This window comes from Erythrolamprus reginae, chromosome 1, assembly GCF_031021105.1.
Source record: "Erythrolamprus reginae isolate rEryReg1 chromosome 1, rEryReg1.hap1, whole genome shotgun sequence".
NCBI classification, from domain to species: Eukaryota; Metazoa; Chordata; class Lepidosauria; order Squamata; family Dipsadidae; genus Erythrolamprus; species Erythrolamprus reginae.
Genome location: NC_091950.1, coordinates 325,882,850 through 325,900,864, shown reverse-complemented (window position 1 = coordinate 325,900,864; position 18,015 = coordinate 325,882,850). Strand labels below are relative to the sequence as shown.

The following is an 18,015-nucleotide window of genomic DNA, read 5'->3' as shown; positions in this document are numbered from 1 at the left end:
TGAAGCTTCCCCAAGGCCGAAAATCAGCTGGCCAGTACGTGCATGCGCACTGGAGCTGACATAGGCCAACACCTTGCGTGCCCTCAGATATGGCTCCACAATATGGCGTGCTATAGGTTTGCCATCACGGGCCTAGTTAATACTTACGATACAGCTGCATTGTACTGTTTATTGTATTCATGGCCTGAATATTTATTGTCTTTATTACAGGTTGGGCGGCAGAGAAATAAATTAAAATAAACTGTACTGTGTTCCCAGAAGCATTAAGACAGTGTAAGTAATAAAATATATTTCTCAGGTAATAAATTGTTAGAGTAGAATGTTTGAGGCATCCAGATCCTACATTGAAAAAATATCAGCCAAGAGATCACAGAATTTGGCAGAAATCCCAGCAGACTGGTAGAATGCAAAATACGCTACTATCATAAAAATTACTGATGGAATTTTCTATCAGCAGAGTTAATTCAAAAACTAATCAGTGAAAAGGAGACATAATGGACAGGACAAAGGGAGAGAGAAATAATATTCTTATATTGTAATATATATCAGTAATCACTTCAATCTACACCTATCACACCTCTGCCTGTCAATGATGTTTTACAACAGCTCAGACCAGGAGTCAAGGATCTTCTTTCTTTCTTTCTTTCTTTCTTTCTTTTTTTCTTTCCTTCCTTCCTTTGGAGAGGGGCGGCATACAAATCTAATAAATTATTATTATTATTATTATTATTATTATTATTATTATTCCTTCCTTCCTTCCTTCCTTCCTTCCTTCCTTCCTTCCTTCATTCCTTCCTTCCTTCCTTCCTTGGATTTCTATGCCGCCCCACTCCAAGGACTTTGGTGGGAAAACTGAATAAAAAAATATAGTCTTCTATGTCTCCATAACTGAATGTGTAACTGGAATAACTCAATGCGGTATCACAGTGTGTCACCACAAATATATTGAATGGATCATAAGTACAAGTAGAATATAACTAAGTAGCCTCCCTGCCTTTATACGTGCTCACATATGGGAAAATGGCGTTTGAAAACTACCCCTCCCCTCACTAAAGGCCGTTTTATATGTTGCCTCCTTTATGTGGCTTTGGCTGGACCGCACTGCATAATATTGCTATGACTAACAGGTGTAATATGAGTAAAAAAATTCTCCACCCATTCAAAAAGCCCTATATTTGTTTGTTCAGTGCTGTTATTTTAAAGACTCCTACCCTGCCTTTTAAGCTTGTGTTGTATGCAGACAGCCGGGGTGCTAATGCTAAATTGCTATGGAATTTACTCTCACTAGAAATATGATCAAGCTCATTGCAAACTTCCAATGGCTAAGATCCAAAGTAAATTCAAGAGAAAATCACTGTGCATGTTGTAAAGGCTGCTTCTAAGAGGTGTAGAGGCGAGTAGCAGCAGTAGCAGCTTGTGTTTGCCACTGGATTTGTTCCTTTGCTAACTGCCTACATATCTTTGATTGTTTACAGTCCTCAGTACTTCATAGTTTACTTGGGAATGACAGCAGCTCTACCAGCCCAGCATGAGTCATTGTTCCAAGCATGTTAGCCACTTCTGCAGTTTTATTAACTATTAACTTCACCCATGGATCACAATGATTGCCTCTAAACGATGCTAGTGAGAAAAGCAGTGGAGAGAAAGATACTTCCCTTGGTACTCTCCAGATCTTCTGTTCCCCTCCAACTTTGTTTTTAAAAGACCATTTAAAAATGTTAATAAGAGAATAAATGGGAAATCAGCATGCTACTTACACTGCTGAGGTTTCCCAAAAGGCCTCTAGATTCTATAAATAAAAAGAGGTTTTAAGAAAGGAAGAATGTGGATGTAGCCAAATGCTATGCTGTTTCCAGCCCAGAAAAATGGTAATTTTAATGGTAGTCTATGCCTGTCTAACCTAAAACAGGCTCTGCTAAATTCAGTGTGACTTAATCCCAGGTAAGTGGATAGAGCAGCTGTCCCCAGCCAATACTATGCTTGCAGCTTATAATAAGTAAAATAATAAATATTAACACTAAAATTCCATTGGGCCCCAAATCGGAGGGTTGGAGGGGGCGTGAAATGTTTACTTCTTCCTAAGGAGAGGCATAACAGAAAATAATTCACAAGCACTGGCCTAGGGGAAGCCCAATTGGCACCTTCTTTCTTCTCCCCATTAGGGGCTGGAGTGAAGGAGCCCATCTTAGCTGAAAGCACGGCTGCATGAACAACCCCTTTCCCCAAACTGCCTGTAGATATTTGTAGGGGATGACCAGGGACAACCCAAATGCAGGGTCATAGAAACATAGAAGATTGACAGCAGAAAAAGACTTCATAGTCCATCTAGTCTGCCCTTATACTATTTCCTGTATTTTATCTTAGGATGGATATATGTTTTATCCCAGGCATGTTTAAATTCAGTTACTGGGACAACCACGTCTGCTGGAAGTTTGTTCCAAGCACCTACTACTCTTTCAGTAAAATAATATTTTCTTACATTGCTTCTGATCTTTCCCCCAACTAACCTCAGATTGTGCCTCCTTGTTCTTGTGTTCATTTTCCTATTAAAAACATTTCCCTCCTGAACCTTATTTAACCCTTTAACATATTTAAATGTCTCGATCATGTCCCCCCTTTTTCTTCTGTCCTCCAGACTATAAAGATTGAGTTCATTAAGTTGCCTGATAAGTTTTATGCTTAAGACCTTCCACCATTCTTGTAGCCCGTCTTTGGACCCGTTCAATTTTATCAATATCTTTTTGTAGGTGAGGTCTCCAGAACTGAACACAGTATTCCATATGTGGTCTCACCAGCGCTCTATACAGCGGGATCACAATCTCTTTCTTCTTGCCTGTTATATCTCTAGCTATGCAGCCAAGCATTCTACTTGCTTTCTTTATCGCCTGACTACACCCATTTTGAGACTGTCAGAAATCACTACCCCTAAATCCTTCTCTTCTTCCTTCTTTTACTAACACAAAACTGCCAATACAATATTCAAATTGAGGATTCCTTTTCCCCAAGTGCGTTATTTTACATTTGGAAACATTAAACTGCAATTTCCATTGCTTTGACCACTTATCTAGTAAAGCTAAGTCATTTGCCATATTACAGACACCTCCAGGAACAGTAAGTGAAGGAACCACTTACAACTACTGTTATGCCAGAGCCAGGTTGTACCAGCTTAAGCAAACAGAATTGAGACATAAGACTTGATGCACAGTGCATGGAAAGTGGCAGAGACGAGACGGTTGCTAAACATTTATCAACATGCCACTCCTCACAACCCATTATGTTCCTTGTCAGCATATAGGAAATTTTACAAAATATGATATCCTTTACAGAGCTGAACTCCAGTACATTTGTACACCTTACATTTCTTTTTTCTCTGATAAGCCTTACTGAAAGCAACAGCATATTGCTGGGGTTTTTTCCCTAAGAAAAGAAAATCCATGGATATAGCATGTCATTCATTTTTTTCAGTGGGATTATTTCTTTAAGAAACAGTGATCAACTTCAGATAAATGGTTCAGTCATAGTCACAATTACTTTTCACCTAAATCTTTTCAGTAAGCTGTCAAAAAAAAAGCATTTTACCAATTTGGGGATACTCAAAACATGTTGTGTATAATAATTTATTAGATTTAATAATAATTTATTAGATTTGTATGCTGCCCCTCTCCGCAGACTCCCTTGCAGCTTGAAGAATGTTCAGACTCAGAGGAGGAGGAGGGTGATTTAGAGATTAAATTTCCCAGATTTAGCCACAGAGGGCATGGTTAGTGAAGACCACAGAGCTAATGATATACACATGAGTTCAGATAAATCAAATTGGGAAGATAAGAAATGGAGAGATGCTAGTTTTAAACATTTTCACAGATGCTTAGAAGAAAGAGGGAGGAGATATTAGAGTGAGGAACTAATTAATTAATTAATTACCTCACTTCTGGGTGTGAAACGGAAGAGAAGCTGATTTCATCAATCTTGTCGTTCCAAGATGGGGGCATCCACGACAAGCTCCGGAGCATAAGCTAATCATTGTGTGATTTATTTGCCTGCTTTTATGACTTCTGGATAGCCCTAATTAGCCCATAAATTTTAGAATGACTTGTGGAATGCTTTTATGTTACTACCAAGGCAATCTACTTAATTGCTAAGGATAGAGATGAGGAAAGAAAAACACTGCATGCAAAGTTGGTGTATTTCAGAAGAGAACAAAGAGAAATAAAGAAGTTGTGTTTTACTATGAGATGCATTGAGCAATCATTTATTCCAATTATTATCTGCATGAGCCTGAAATCAGAACAATTTATAAAAAGAAAATTATTATCTCTGATTTTTCTAGGCTGAATGCTGACTACCCAATATGAAGATATTTCTTAGATATTTCTTATTTTAGGAAATAAAACTCTGAGCCAAGACAAAATTAGCAAAAAGGCTTTGATCTTACCTTGAAAGCCCTACTGAGAACCTCTTCGCCCCCTTTGCTTCTCAGCAAATTAACGATCACTTGTTTGCCATATTGTTCCTTCAGAAGCATCATATGCCTGTAAAAGCAGGAATAGGTCTCTTTAATTTCATAAATAATAGAAGCTATCTAGAATTCTTCTTTAAATCCAAATGACCAATGTCAATTATGGGTCTTCTAACCACATAGGGTGTTTTTTCCCAGAATAGTGACTTAAGAACTTGATTCCTTACTACAGTTTACGTTTCTTACTCCAAATACATAAATGTTCCATATCTTAATAATCAACCATTATTTCTTATACACAACCATTTTATAATTTACATGGATTGCTTAGGAGCATAAATAATTGAAATTGTATGGGTAAACAAATGGTTTATTATAATAGATTCAGAGCATTACTTGTTTCCAGGGGCAAATCAAGGTACCTTAAGAATATCTTAAGTATTAAGATGCTTCTTTCAGCCATAAAATTACAATTTTATTTTATTTTTCCAATTCTACTAGAAAATTGATTCTTTCCTTGACTTCAGTAGCCAAGATTATTTCAAATATTGCATGAAATGTTAATTGCAAATTGCTCAAGAATCAGTACAGTAATAGTGCTGAATGAAATTAATCTGATTCAATAATTTTAGAAAACAATTATGTTCTTTGCTACTGTTAACACTTCACAGACTAGGTTCAACCTGTTCTCCATCAGAGTCTGCAGGGGGTTTCCTCCTGCAGGCTTTGCAGCTGTCACCTCACTTTTTAAATTGCTTTCTCCTCAAGCAATTAAGGACTGCTAAAAGAGTGAGGGCGTTTAATCATACAAGACCATACAGTGACTTCGTTGGAGTTCCATAAGAGTGCCAGTCATCTCCTGGAAAATCATACAACTCTTCATAATCCATCAGAATAGGATGGATTGTTTTCAAAAATTCCCCATCATCGCACTTGTAGTGTAAAAAAGCTGTTGTTACTCCTAAACTTCAAAAGAAAATCATTTGACAACCGCAATGAGATGCCAACTCCCATTTCAGATTATCCTCCACCTAGATAAAATAAATCCATTCAGAATATATCCTGTCCTAAGATTTGGCTGCACACGTTAGAACCATCATAAAATTTTCTTGGTTGTACAGTCCTGAGTAGTTCAATATTGAAACAACTCATTAGTGTTGAAGTCTCATCAAACTACAGTTCTAGGGATTATTAGCATCCCTTACTAGGTACAATGGTACCACTACTTATGAAATTAATTCCTTCCATGACCAGGTTCTTAAATAGAAAAGTTTGTAAAAAGAAGCCATTTTTTCCACAGGAATCAATGTAAAATCAAATAATGCATGCGGTTGGGGAAACCACAGGAAGGATGGAGGCCCTGTTTTCTCCCAAGAGATTCCTAGAGAGGCCCCACGGAAGCTTCTCCCCGCCTTTCCTGGCCCTGTGTTCTCTCAGGAGATTCCTAGAGAGGCCCCACAAACGCTTCTACCTGCCTTTTCTGGCTGTTTCCTCCCAGGAGATTCCTAGAGAGGCCCCATGGAGGCTTCTCCCTGCCTTTTCCGGTTACAGTTTTGGAGGCTCAAGTTTGTAAATCGAAAATGGTTCTTAAGAGGCAAAAAAATTTGAACACCCAGTTCTTATCTAGAAAAGTTCGTAAGTAGAGGCATTCTTAGGTAGAGGTACCACTGTACTTCTACTCAAATACTCTAACTGATGGAAAACCTATAGAGAGGAACTGATATTTCTACTGTATACTCTCTGGACAAATTCTCCACCCCTACAATGCAGTATCTCTCTTGTGAATTGAAAAATATTGTCAACAACATGACATTCTCCTAAACAAAGGTTACTCCTTCCCATCTGTTATTGATAACAGAATGCCACCCTGTTAATTTGCAGCTACATTATTTTAAAAAGGTTGTTTTAAAAAAAATAATCATAGTACCATATGATTATCATATTTTGTTTATTTGTTTTATACCCCAAATGCCAATCAAGAGTCCAATGGAACATGCATAGTGCTCTTTCCTCTTATTTTCTCCCACAACAAACACTTAATGAGGTAGATTTGGCTAAGAAAGAACAAATGCCCAAAGATATCCAGGCATTTGTAGGCACCTAGAACACAGACAGCTTTACTCAAAAATATACACCTATCCTTCAACATGTCTTCCTTTTCAGATGTAGTCCTAAACAACAAATGGGAATATTCATGCAAAAGAGCAAAATGGATTTGAAAACCAATAGACATGGTTCCACACAAAAATTCTGGAACATCCAACAATAAAAGCTGCAATATCAAGTTTTAGACATGCATGTTATCAGCAATATTGCAATTATTAAGCTTACTTATCAAAAGCAGGAGCATTTGCTTCCAGGCCTCTGGTAAGCTTCAGATGATGGGAACCAACCTAAGAAGATAACAATAAAAAGAAGAGGAAGTGATTCTTTTAACATGCATCACTAGATGTCTCCCTTCTTCATTCAGAGAAAAGTGTTTCTTTATTATAGCATAGCAACCACCTTGGCATCCACAAATGATGCTCAGAACATAGAAGGCAGATGTTATTAGAAAATGGGCATGACAAAAAATAATGATGCACAATTAATTAATCTGCCCCAAAACGTTTTTCCAATATTTTTCAATTTCTTTGTAAGATTAAAATTGCTTGCTTCGCTAATATAATTTAAAATTTTTATTATACTAAATTAATAAACAAAAGTATAAATGCATATGATCCCATTTACAATATAACCACTTATAAAGGTAACTAACGTACTCTCCATTTCTGTATTCCTGAATCAATCCAAACTCAAATATGCATGTGTACAAATCCATTTTGCATGAAAGACACTGCTACAATCCCTCCAAAAAAGATGGAAACTCTTGTCCTGTTTAGAGTTTAAGGCCAAGCATGTTAACATGCCAAATGTAAAGGAGACTTTCAGTATAGCAGTAAACTTTGCTTTAGATATTCATGATTTATGTTTATTACCTGCAATCCAGGTTGCTCCCAGAATAATGGAACTGAACCTCTGATCTGAACAAAGGAAGAAACATCCATGTCCAAATAGATAGTCTGAAAAGATTTTTGCAAATAGCATATATTTAGATTAATGCAATTAATTACAAGTAGTGCTCATTTAACATCTGCTGGTTCAGCAACCTTTGAAATTACCTAGGCACTGAATTTGATTAGTGTAAGTCATTTTTGTAGTTATGGCTGTCACAAATCCCTAGGATCTTGTGATTGTGATTTGGGTGCTTGACAGCTTGACAGTATCCCATTGTCATGTGATCTCTGTTTGCAAACTTCAATACTATCTTCCAATAAAATTAATAGAGAAATTGGAAGGAAGAGACATATAACGATCATACAGTGGGGGGGGGGAAGTATTTAGTCAGACACCAATTGTGCAAGTCCTCCCACTTAAAAAGATGAGAGAGGACTGTAATTGACATCATAGGTAGACCTCAACTACCAATACCCATGGGTGTCTAACTAAATACTTTCCCCCCCCACTGTATGATGGTAGGACATTGTAACTGTGGATGATTCGCCTAACAGCAGCAACAGGAAAACTGCTGTCCTAAGTGAGGACAAATAAAAGGAAATATTTCTTCACCCAGAGGGTTGTTGGTTTATGGAATTCACTTCCAGAAGAGGTCATGACAGCTGTCAGCCTTGATAGCCTCAAGGCAGGATTAGACAGATTCATGGATGTCAAGTGTATCGGTGGTTATTGAAATGGATGTCCATGTGCTGCCTCAATGTTGCTTGAGGCAGGCAGGATTCCCTTGAGTACCATTTGTTGGGGGTCAAGAGAAAGGGAGGGTTTTGCCTTCTCCTTCTGCTCAATATCCCCATGTACAATTGGTGGTCCACTGTGTGACACAGAATGCTGGACTCGATGGGCTTTGGCCTGATTCAGCATGGCTCTTCTTATGTTCTTATGTTCTTAAGTCAGAGTGGTCATGGGCTGTCATGCCTGCATCACTTAGTGACGGAGTTCCTGATTTTAATTACTGTCAGTAAGAGAAGAATGCCTGTATTAAATTGTTTTAAACATTGACTAGAGGTCAATTTATTTGGATTAAAAGGTATTTTTAAATTCACAAAATAACAATAAAAGTAAAATTAATATAACGCTACTATAAGCAGCTTAAAATGCTGAGAATTAAAAATGTATTATTTAAAAATATATTTAAAAACATATTTGGGTCTAACCAATGCAACATTTTCACAGCTTCGGTTCTACTTATGCAATAACAATATGCACCCACTTCATACAAAATTTTATTTTGTTTATAAATTATAGACTAGAAAAATGTGAAGCAGCTTATAGGTATATCACATTGTCAATGTGTCATTGTTTATATTTGGCTTCTGATGAATGTATAAAAGGTAAAGGTTCCCCTTGCACATATGTTCTAGTCATTCCTGACTCTAGGGGCCTTTTGCGTGAGCTAAAAATCAGCTGGCCGGCACACACATACATGCTGCAGCTGAGGTAGGGCAATGGCTCATGTGGCAGCAGATATGGCTCCGCATGTCACCTGTGGCATGTGTACCATAGATTCACCATCACGGTTATAGTTCCTAGCCTGTATCAGCTGATCACTTAAAGCTAAGTAGGACCAGAAATGGTTAGTGGCTGGATGGCAATCATCAAGAACCTCAGGGCTGTAGTTTAGATACAGCAAATTCCCAGAAGAAGGCAATATCAAGTTACAGTGGTACCTCTACTTAAAAACTTAATTCGTTCCGTGACCAGGTTCTTAAGTAGAAAAATTTGTAAGTAGAAGCAATTTTTCCCTTAGGAATCAATGTAAAAGGAAATAATGTGTGCAAACCCATTAGGGAAGAAATAAAAGCTCAGAATTTGGGTGGGGAAAGGAGGAGGGAGAAGAGGAGGTGGACAGTCGCTGCCCAGAGCGAAAGGAGTGTTTCTTTTATCTGGGCGCTGGCAGAGGTTTATTCCCTCTCCAAGCGCCCAGAGAAAGGGAAATGCTTTGTTCACTCCGGACTGCCAAAGCCTCCTTAAGCGCCACCGAAAGGCTCCTCTGGCAGCCCAGAAAAGCCCGAGATGGCCAGGATTAAAGGGGGAATGGCAGGAAACTGGCCGGACCTTCGTGCTGCTGTCAGGTTCTTAAGTAGAAAATGATTCTTAAGAAGATGCAAAAAAATCTTGAACACCCGGTTCTTCTCTAGAAAAGTTCTTAAGTAGAGATGTTCTTAAGTAGAGGTACCACTGTATTTCCATATGATTGCCAAACAAATTACACTGATTTGAAGAAAATGATTACCAGTATTTTTATACAACTATCTCAGATGATTCCCGGTGCTAATACTGCTATATCAAGGCCATTTTGAATGAGGAATTAAGATGTGTGGGATGCAACTTTTAATTTAATTCCTACTGCAAAATTCCTGCATGCTGCTTTGTTCTGGTAGCACCACTTCTTTGAATTCTGTTTTTGTAGGGAAGGAGCTAAAAGATCAACAACTGACTTCAGTTTAGAAAGCAAAGAAACTTCACATTGTTTGGGGGTTGTTGTTTTTTTGCTAATGCAGTGAGTCAGAGAAGGGGGGTGGAGAGAGAGAGAGGGTGGAGAGGGAGGAGTCACAGCAAAACTGAAATGCCAAAGGAGTAGCTCAGTGGGAAACAAAGGAAGATCATTTATTCATAGAAGAGCTTCCAGGAGATACAGCTAATTGTTTATTTTCTTCTTTAAACCAGAGGAAACCATGCAGCGTAAAGGGGTCAGGATTTCTAGAATCCTGGGGTATAATTAATTTATGAATGAGCAGAGCCAATATGACACAATGAACTATTTTTTTCCACTGTATTAGCAGCAGTCAGGTTCATTGCTAATTATCTACTGCTCTACTAACGAAGCAAAATGATTTTCTTTATGTGTGTGTGTGTGTGTGTTTTCGTAGATTTTCACGGGTATATGTATGTAGATTGTTCTGAGTTCGGGTTTTGCCCCGTGTAATATATATATATGATGGTCTTGGTATATTCGGGTTTCTTCCTGTGTAGGATTTGGAAATTTCTGGCGACGTTTCGACGAGGTCCCACTCGTCATCTTCAGGCTGGTGTTTCTGTCCTTGTTCTAGGGCGAACACATGTCTGAAGATGACGAGTGGGACCTCGTCGAAACGTCGCCAGAAATTTCCAAATCCTACACGGGAAGAACCCCGAATATACCAAGACCCTCATATATATATATATATTCGTAGATTTTCGTAGATATATTATAAAGAAGTGGAAGGTGCTAACGTTAAGTAGGTGATTCTCAATGGCTTGTATCATCTCAAATCTATTACTAAGGATACAGTTAATCCTCAAGCTAAGATAGCAATCATTTCTAAACAATGTGGTTGTAAAACATAATGCCGCATGACAACATCACTTGGCAACAGCAATTCTGGCAGTCTCGGTGGCTGTCATTACCCAGACCACCCAGTCACATGATAATGACTTCAGACAACTTTTCCATTGACTTTGCTTGTGTGAAGCTGATAGAGTATATTCAAATTTGCACTAATATGATCACAGTGTCATCAGAGTGGCTAGAACTCCTAGAACAAGTCATAGATACCATTTGTCCAAAGCCCAATATAGTCTAAGCCAGTGATGGCAAACCTATGGTATGGGTGGCACATGGAGGCATATCTGCTGGCATGTGAGCCATTGCCCTAGCTCAGCTCCAACATGCATGTGTATGCCAGCCAGCTAATCTTTGTCTCTCACAGAGGCTCTGGGAGGGCGTTTTTTGGCTTCCAGAGAGTCTCCAGGGCATTGGGGAGGGCATTTTTACCCTCCCCCGGTTCCAGGGAAGCCCTTGGAGCCTAGGGAGGGTGAAATACAAGCCTACTGGGCCCACCAGAAGTTGGGAAAGAGGTCATTTCTGGCCTCCAAAGGGCCTCCGGGGGGGCGGGGGAAGCTGCTTTCACCCTCCCCGGGTACTGAATTATGGGTGTGGGCATTCATGCACGATAGCGTGCACACACGCTCTTCCGGCATCCAAGGAAAAAAAGCTTCGCCATCACTGGTCTAAGCTATTTCTACTATCTGTGATTGCTTAGGTAGCCAAGTAACATATAACTGAAGAAGTTTCACCCAATGCCTACAAAGGAGATTCTCAGAGGGAAATGGAGCGATACCAATAGTTTTGGCTGGGTCTGTGTATTAGAAGGAGCAAAAAGTCAGAAAATTTCTGAAGAACCCATGCTTCTGTTCTGTCCCTTGTTACTTTAGAAAAGACTTCATTTCACCCTTAATTATTTAGTGACATGGATCTTCTCCTGCCACTTACCTGCTCTGTCTCAACGAAGTTAGAAACATGACCATCATCATTGACTCCTCGTATGTGAAACCGGGCACCAGCTCGCTCGCAACTAATCCGGGAGATGAGGCAGGCTTTTGCCTTCTTGTGAAAGGCATAAAGAGTACGAATATCCACCACACCACAAATCACTTTTAGTAGCCAATCTGAACAGTTCACCTGATAGTGTTTAAAAGGGACATGCAACAGCTGGTTCCTGTAAGCAAGACAGAAAGAAAGATCATGTATGTCCAACACACTGTCTCTGTCCAAATCTGCATCTCTCTCTTTAGCAAAGTTTAGTTATAATATGTTTTTCCCTGTGCAGTTTACAATATTTTCAAGTCCCAGTACATAAAGTAACAAGTGATTTCCTAACCAGGCCAAAAAAAACCCCAACACTGCAGGTTATCAGTGATAGCTAGAAAGTCACAAAAAGAAGGAAGTTTAACTGCATGTGTTGGTTATGAGCTGAACTTTTACAAGTGTTTTTTTATTCACTGTTTTTCTGCAACAAAATCAGAGAATAATTTATTATTAGTCATCGTATACCGAACCACCCAGAAGCTATAGCTATTCTTTCTAAAATCTGAGAAATCTAACTTTTTCAGGTAAGCTGAGGTATGAAAGAGAGAATTTCCAAGGCTGAGAGGGGACCGGAACCTGGTTCTCACCACTATTAAGTTAGAACCATTTTTTTAACAGATTAACAGATTTGGAAGAGACTTTGCAGGTCATCTAGTCCAACTCCCTGCCCAAGCATACCCTATATTTGCTTCTACCTAGGATCGAACTCACAACCTTCTGATTATTGTAAGGCAAGACCTCCAGCTCTAGGCCATAGCAGCTCCATTAAACTACATCATATTATCTCAGGAATACCACAAAAACTACCCACACTGTAAATCTGTGTAACATGACCCATAAAGCTGAATTTAGAACCTACTTAGTGTTCCTTCAACACAAACGGTGGGAAATCTAACACAAGTTTTTGGGCGCTTCTGATCAATATTTAACTACAGGTATGTATTCAGTTTAGCACAATTACTATATTAATGTATTTATTCTATAATTGTTCACACCACTATTTAAAGCAAAAAGTATGGTGAAATAAATGCAATGGATTTAACAGTCATGCATATATGCTTGTCTGTATATTGCTTCTGTATGAATATACGCTGCTCAAAAAAATTAAGGGAAACACTTAAACAACACAATATAATTTCAAGTAAATCAAACTTCTGTGAAATCAAATTGTCCACTTAGGATGCACCACTGATTGACAATCAATTTCACATGCTGTTGTGCACATTCAACTTTGTACAGAACAAAGTATTCAATGAGAATATTTCTTTCATTGAGATCTAGGATGTGTTATTTGAGTGTTCCCTTTATTTTTTCTTTGCAGTATATATTTTTATCTTTTAATTGAAAACTATTGATCATTCAACAGAATTAATATATTCATTAGTTTTGTATAGGAAGAAAGGCAAAGCATTCTTAGAAAGGAGATTCCACCCACCTCTGTCCTAATGAGTCCTACTGTTTTCTCTTAATGTGGTCAGTAGAGACAATATAACCACATATGTCAACTGAAATCAATGAGACTTAGCTTGGGATGCAACATACTTGTGATAACCAAGTCAAGGAAAACTGTCTCTATTGAGCATGTTCAAAATCTATTTAAACCTGTTACTTAATATGTGAAGTTGTAATAATAATAATAGTAATAATAATAGTAGTAGTAGTAGTAATAATAATAATAATAATTATTATTATTATTACTACTACAAATCTAATTAATAACAATAATAATAATTATTATTATTATTATTATTATTATTATTATTATTTATTAGATTTGTATGCCACCCCTCTCCGAAGACTGTAAGGATCTAAGAAGATCCTGGTAGGACCAAAGTAAAGAGTCATCTTGCTTAACAACTCTGGGCTGCTTCACTATTAAAAAGAACATTATATACAAACAACAGTTATCTGATGGGACAACATACAGTATCACCCTGATGCATGTCAAAGAAGCAACCCAAAGAGATCCATCCAAACATCTTAAATCAAGGCTTGAGCAAAGCTCACAAGTTTGGTACTAACCAGAAAAATGAATTTCCAGTTTGATAGCTATCATCATCTTTCTTCTGGGCTCGGATAGTGAGATCAAAGTTTGATCCTGAATTTGGCCAAGAAAAATAGAAGACCCCAGAATTTAGAAGTTTCTTCAAGGCAGAAACACGATCTTCTTCCTTAGTTTCATCTTGGAGAGCACAAAATTCAGTTGCTGTGATCTTATAAACTTCAGTATCAAGAATTTTTCCTATTGATGTACAGCCCGTCACAAGAACCAGGAAATGCAGAGTGGAGTTGCCTGCAAAATGATAGTATATTTATATATCTATATAACTGCTTGTGCTGCTCTAGATTTTATCTGCAAAGGCAGCCTATATTACATTATTTCATTACATTTATCAGAAAAACAGAAGATATAAGATATCTGTCTGGAAGTTTCTGTGGGTATGAGAGAATTATACAAAGGCATACTTAAATTTATAAATCTTTGTAAATAGAACATTTATCTGTAAGCATAGACAAAGTAGATTCTGTCTATTCTAAAAGCTCGACATTTCTAGGAGGATTGAAAATCTCATGATAGTATCAGAATAATATGTAACTTAAAAAATCTTTTCGAGACAGCCATTGAAGCCAAAATAAAATCAGGATTTTGGAGAACAAAAGAAAATCCAGAAGAGAAAACAATTTTCTGCAAGCCTCTCTAATGGAACCATTTTCCAACAAGGTCACTCTGACTGAAAATATCAATATTTAGCAGTCATATTTTTCAATTGATTTGATGCCCTGAGAATAATTCTGAAGCCCCAAGATAGGGATACTATTGTGGAAAATAAATCAAGTCCTCCCTTCACACATTCTTCCTTCTGGGATTTAAAAGCAGATTAAAATAGGCTGCAAAGATCAAAGTACAAGAGGAAATGAAAAGATATAATCAGGTAAACATTCCTTTGTCTGAAACATAACTTGAAACCTCTTTTATAAAATAGAAAGAGCGGAAAGTTTTCCCCTGCCAAATGATTATGACGTCCAAACAGTAACCAGCAGAAGGGTGCTTTCACACACTTTCCTATATAAGGTTTATCGGTAGTCCTCAACTTATCACCATAATAGGAGCCAAAATTACAATAATAATTTATATCAGTTGTTAAGCAGGTCACCATGTAACCCAGTTTTACAATTTTTTTGCTGCAATAGTTAAGTGAATGCCTATAAGAGGACAAAATCGGGATAAAGAATGTGTTATGCAGGGTTGCCAGATAGATGCTTTATATTGCTTAAAACAGTCACAAATACAGCAGACATTACATCATTATTCTTGAGGCTGCCAATGGCTTCTTTCTGAAATGAGAATTTTACTCTTCATTAACTATGTGCCATAATTAATAAAACCTGCCACATAAAAAGAATGCTTCTGGCAGCTGGCTTTTGGCTAAGAAGGGAGGTTCTTGAGCATTGCCATATTTTATGTTATCTTATGCTATTCAAAGAAACGTGGTGGACTAAAATGGGAAAAAATACAGATTTCTTCAACGTTGCATTAAAATGCTGAGAGAATGGCTTGCTTTTTATCAAGGCATGGAACCTGTGACTATAAAGCTGCGCGTTTCATAATTCTTGGTCAAAATTCCTGGTTCCTTTACTGCTTGCTGAGTTATCATCTATTTTCTATCATCTCACAAACAGAAACAAAACATGCTTATCAAAACAAAGTATACATGAAGAAATCTAGAAGTGAATAGCTAATATTACAACAATGAGACCATCAATGTGGTGATCTCCCTCCAATTTATTCCCACTATAGCAGTAGGATACAAAAATAAAAGCTGTAGTAATTTTGGTTAAACAAATCTTATTTTCAATTTTATATTACAACACATGGTATGGTGAATGTTTAAAAACCTGAAATAATCATTTCATATTGTACTGGTAGTCCTTGACTAAGGACCACAACTGAACCCCCAAATTTCCATTGCTAAGCATGGCAGTTGTTAAGTGAGTTTTGCCCCATTTTATGACCATTTTTTGCCAGAGTTGTCAACCAAATAAGAGTACAGTAGAGTCTCAGTTATCTGTCCTTCGGATATCCAACACTCTGGATTATACGACGTCGTGGCTGCTTGGGGGAATGGCTGTAGGCATTTCAGTGCCCGCCCAGACACGCCCCCAAACATGACAGCCACGACGGGGAAGCAATCTGGGAGGAGGGAAGTGAGCAAGTGAGGGAGAGAAAGCCGAGGAGGGAAGCGAGCTAGAGACAGAGAGAGAGATAGGGATGGAAGCGGGCAAGCAAGAGAGAGAGAGAGAGACGAGGAGGGAAGCGAGCGAGAGACAGAGAGAGAGACAGGGATGGAAGCGGGCAAGCAAGAGAGAGAGAGAGAGACGAGGAGGGAAGCGAGCTAGAGACAGAGAGAGAGATAGGGATGGAAGCGGGCAAGAGAGAGAGAGAGAGAGAGACGAGGAGGGAAGCGAGCTAGAGACAGAGAGAGAGACAGGGATGGAAGCGGGCAAGCAAGAGAGAGAGAGAGAGCCGAGGAGGGAAGCGAGCGAGAGACAGAGAGAGAGACAGGGATGGAAGCGGGCAAGCGAGAGAGAGAGAGAGAGAGACACGAGGAGGGAAGCGAGCTAGAGACAGAGAGAGAGATAGGGATGGAAGCAGGCAAGCGAGAGAGAGAGAGACGAGGAGGGAAGCGAGCTAGAGACAGAGAGAGAGACAGGGATGGAAGCGGGCAAGCAAGAGAGAGAGAGAGAGCCGAGGAGGGAAGCGAGCGAGAGACAGAGAGATAGGGATGGAAGCGGGCAAGCGAGCGAGAGAGAGAGAGACATGAGGAGGGAAGCGAGCTAGAGACAGAGAGAGAGATAGGGATGGAAGCAGGCAAGCGAGAGAGAGAGAGAGAGACGAGGAGGGAAGCGAGCTAGAGACAGAGAGAGAGATAGGGATGGAAGCGGGCAAGCGAGAGAGAGAGAGAAAGAGACGCGGAGGGAAGCGAGCTAGAGACAGAGAGAGAGATAGGGATGGAAGCGGGCAAGTGAGAGAGAGAGAGACACGAGGAGGGAAGCGAGCTAGAGACAGAGAGAGCGATAGGGATGGAAGCAGGCAAGCGAGAGAGAGAGAGAGAGACGAGGAGAGAAGCGAGCTAGAGACAAAGAGAGAGACAGGGATGGAAGCGGGCAAGCAAGAGAGAGAGAGCTGAGGAAGGAAGCGAGCGAGAGACAGAGAGAGAGATAGGGATGGAAGCAGGCAAGCGAGAGAGAGAGAGACACGAGGAGGGAAGCGAGCTAGAGACAGAGAGAGAGATAGGGATGGAAGCGGGCAAGAGAGAGAGAGAGAGAGAGACGAGAGAAGCGAGCTAGAGAGACGAGGAGGGAAGCGAGCTAGAGACAGAGAGAGAGACAGGGATGGAAGCGGGCAAGCGAGAGAGAGAGAGAGAGACACGAGGAGGGAAGCGAGCCAGAGACAGAGAGAGAGATAGGGATGGAAGCAGGCAAGCGAGAGAGAGAGAGAGAGAGAGACGAGGAGGGAAGCGAGCTAGAGACAGAGAGAGAGACAGGGATGGAAGCGGGCAAGCAAGAGAGAGAGAGACGAGGAGGGAAGCGAGCTAGAGACAGAGAGAGAGATAGGGATGGAAGCGGGCAAGCGAGAGAGAGAGAGAGAGAGAGAGACGAGGAGGGAAGCGAGCTAGAGACAGAGAGAGAGATAGGGATGGAAGCGGGCAAGCGAGAGAGAGAGAGAGAGAGAGAGACGAGGAGGGAAGCGAGCTAGAGACAGAGAGAGAGATAGGGATGGAAGCGGGCAAGTGAGAGAGAGAGAGACACGAGGAGGGAAGCGAGCTAGAGACAGAGAGAGCGATAGGGATGGAAGCAGGCAAGCGAGAGAGAGAGAGAGAGACGAGGAGAGAAGCGAGCTAGAGACAAAGAGAGAGACAGGGATGGAAGCGGGCAAGCAAGAGAGAGAGAGAGAGCTGAGGAAGGAAGCGAGCGAGAGACAGAGAGAGAGATAGGGATGGAAGCAGGCAAGCGAGAGAGAGAGAGAGAGACACGAGGAGGGAAGCGAGCTAGAGACAGAGAGAGAGATAGGGATGGAAGCGGGCAAGAGAGAGAGAGAGAGAGAGACGAGGAGAGAAGCGAGCTAGAGAGACGAGGAGGGAAGCGAGCTAGA

General features: G+C 39.8%; 1 protein-coding gene across 2 annotated transcripts in view; it reads right to left on the bottom strand.

Moving 5' to 3' along the window:
* Positions 1 to 18,015, bottom strand: part of SYNJ2 (synaptojanin 2) — a 65,249-nt gene that overhangs the window by 31,770 nt on the left and 15,464 nt on the right. For both annotated transcript variants that reach the window (XM_070733759.1, XM_070733760.1), the window contains exons 3-7: positions 13,884 to 14,154; positions 11,766 to 11,991; positions 7,435 to 7,518; positions 6,788 to 6,849; positions 4,433 to 4,529 (exon numbers count right to left, since the gene is read on the bottom strand). In XM_070733759.1, coding sequence (XP_070589860.1) covers positions 4,433 to 4,529; positions 6,788 to 6,849; positions 7,435 to 7,518; positions 11,766 to 11,991; positions 13,884 to 14,154 — 740 coding nt within the window. The remainder of the gene's footprint in view (positions 1 to 4,432; positions 4,530 to 6,787; positions 6,850 to 7,434; positions 7,519 to 11,765; positions 11,992 to 13,883; positions 14,155 to 18,015) is intronic.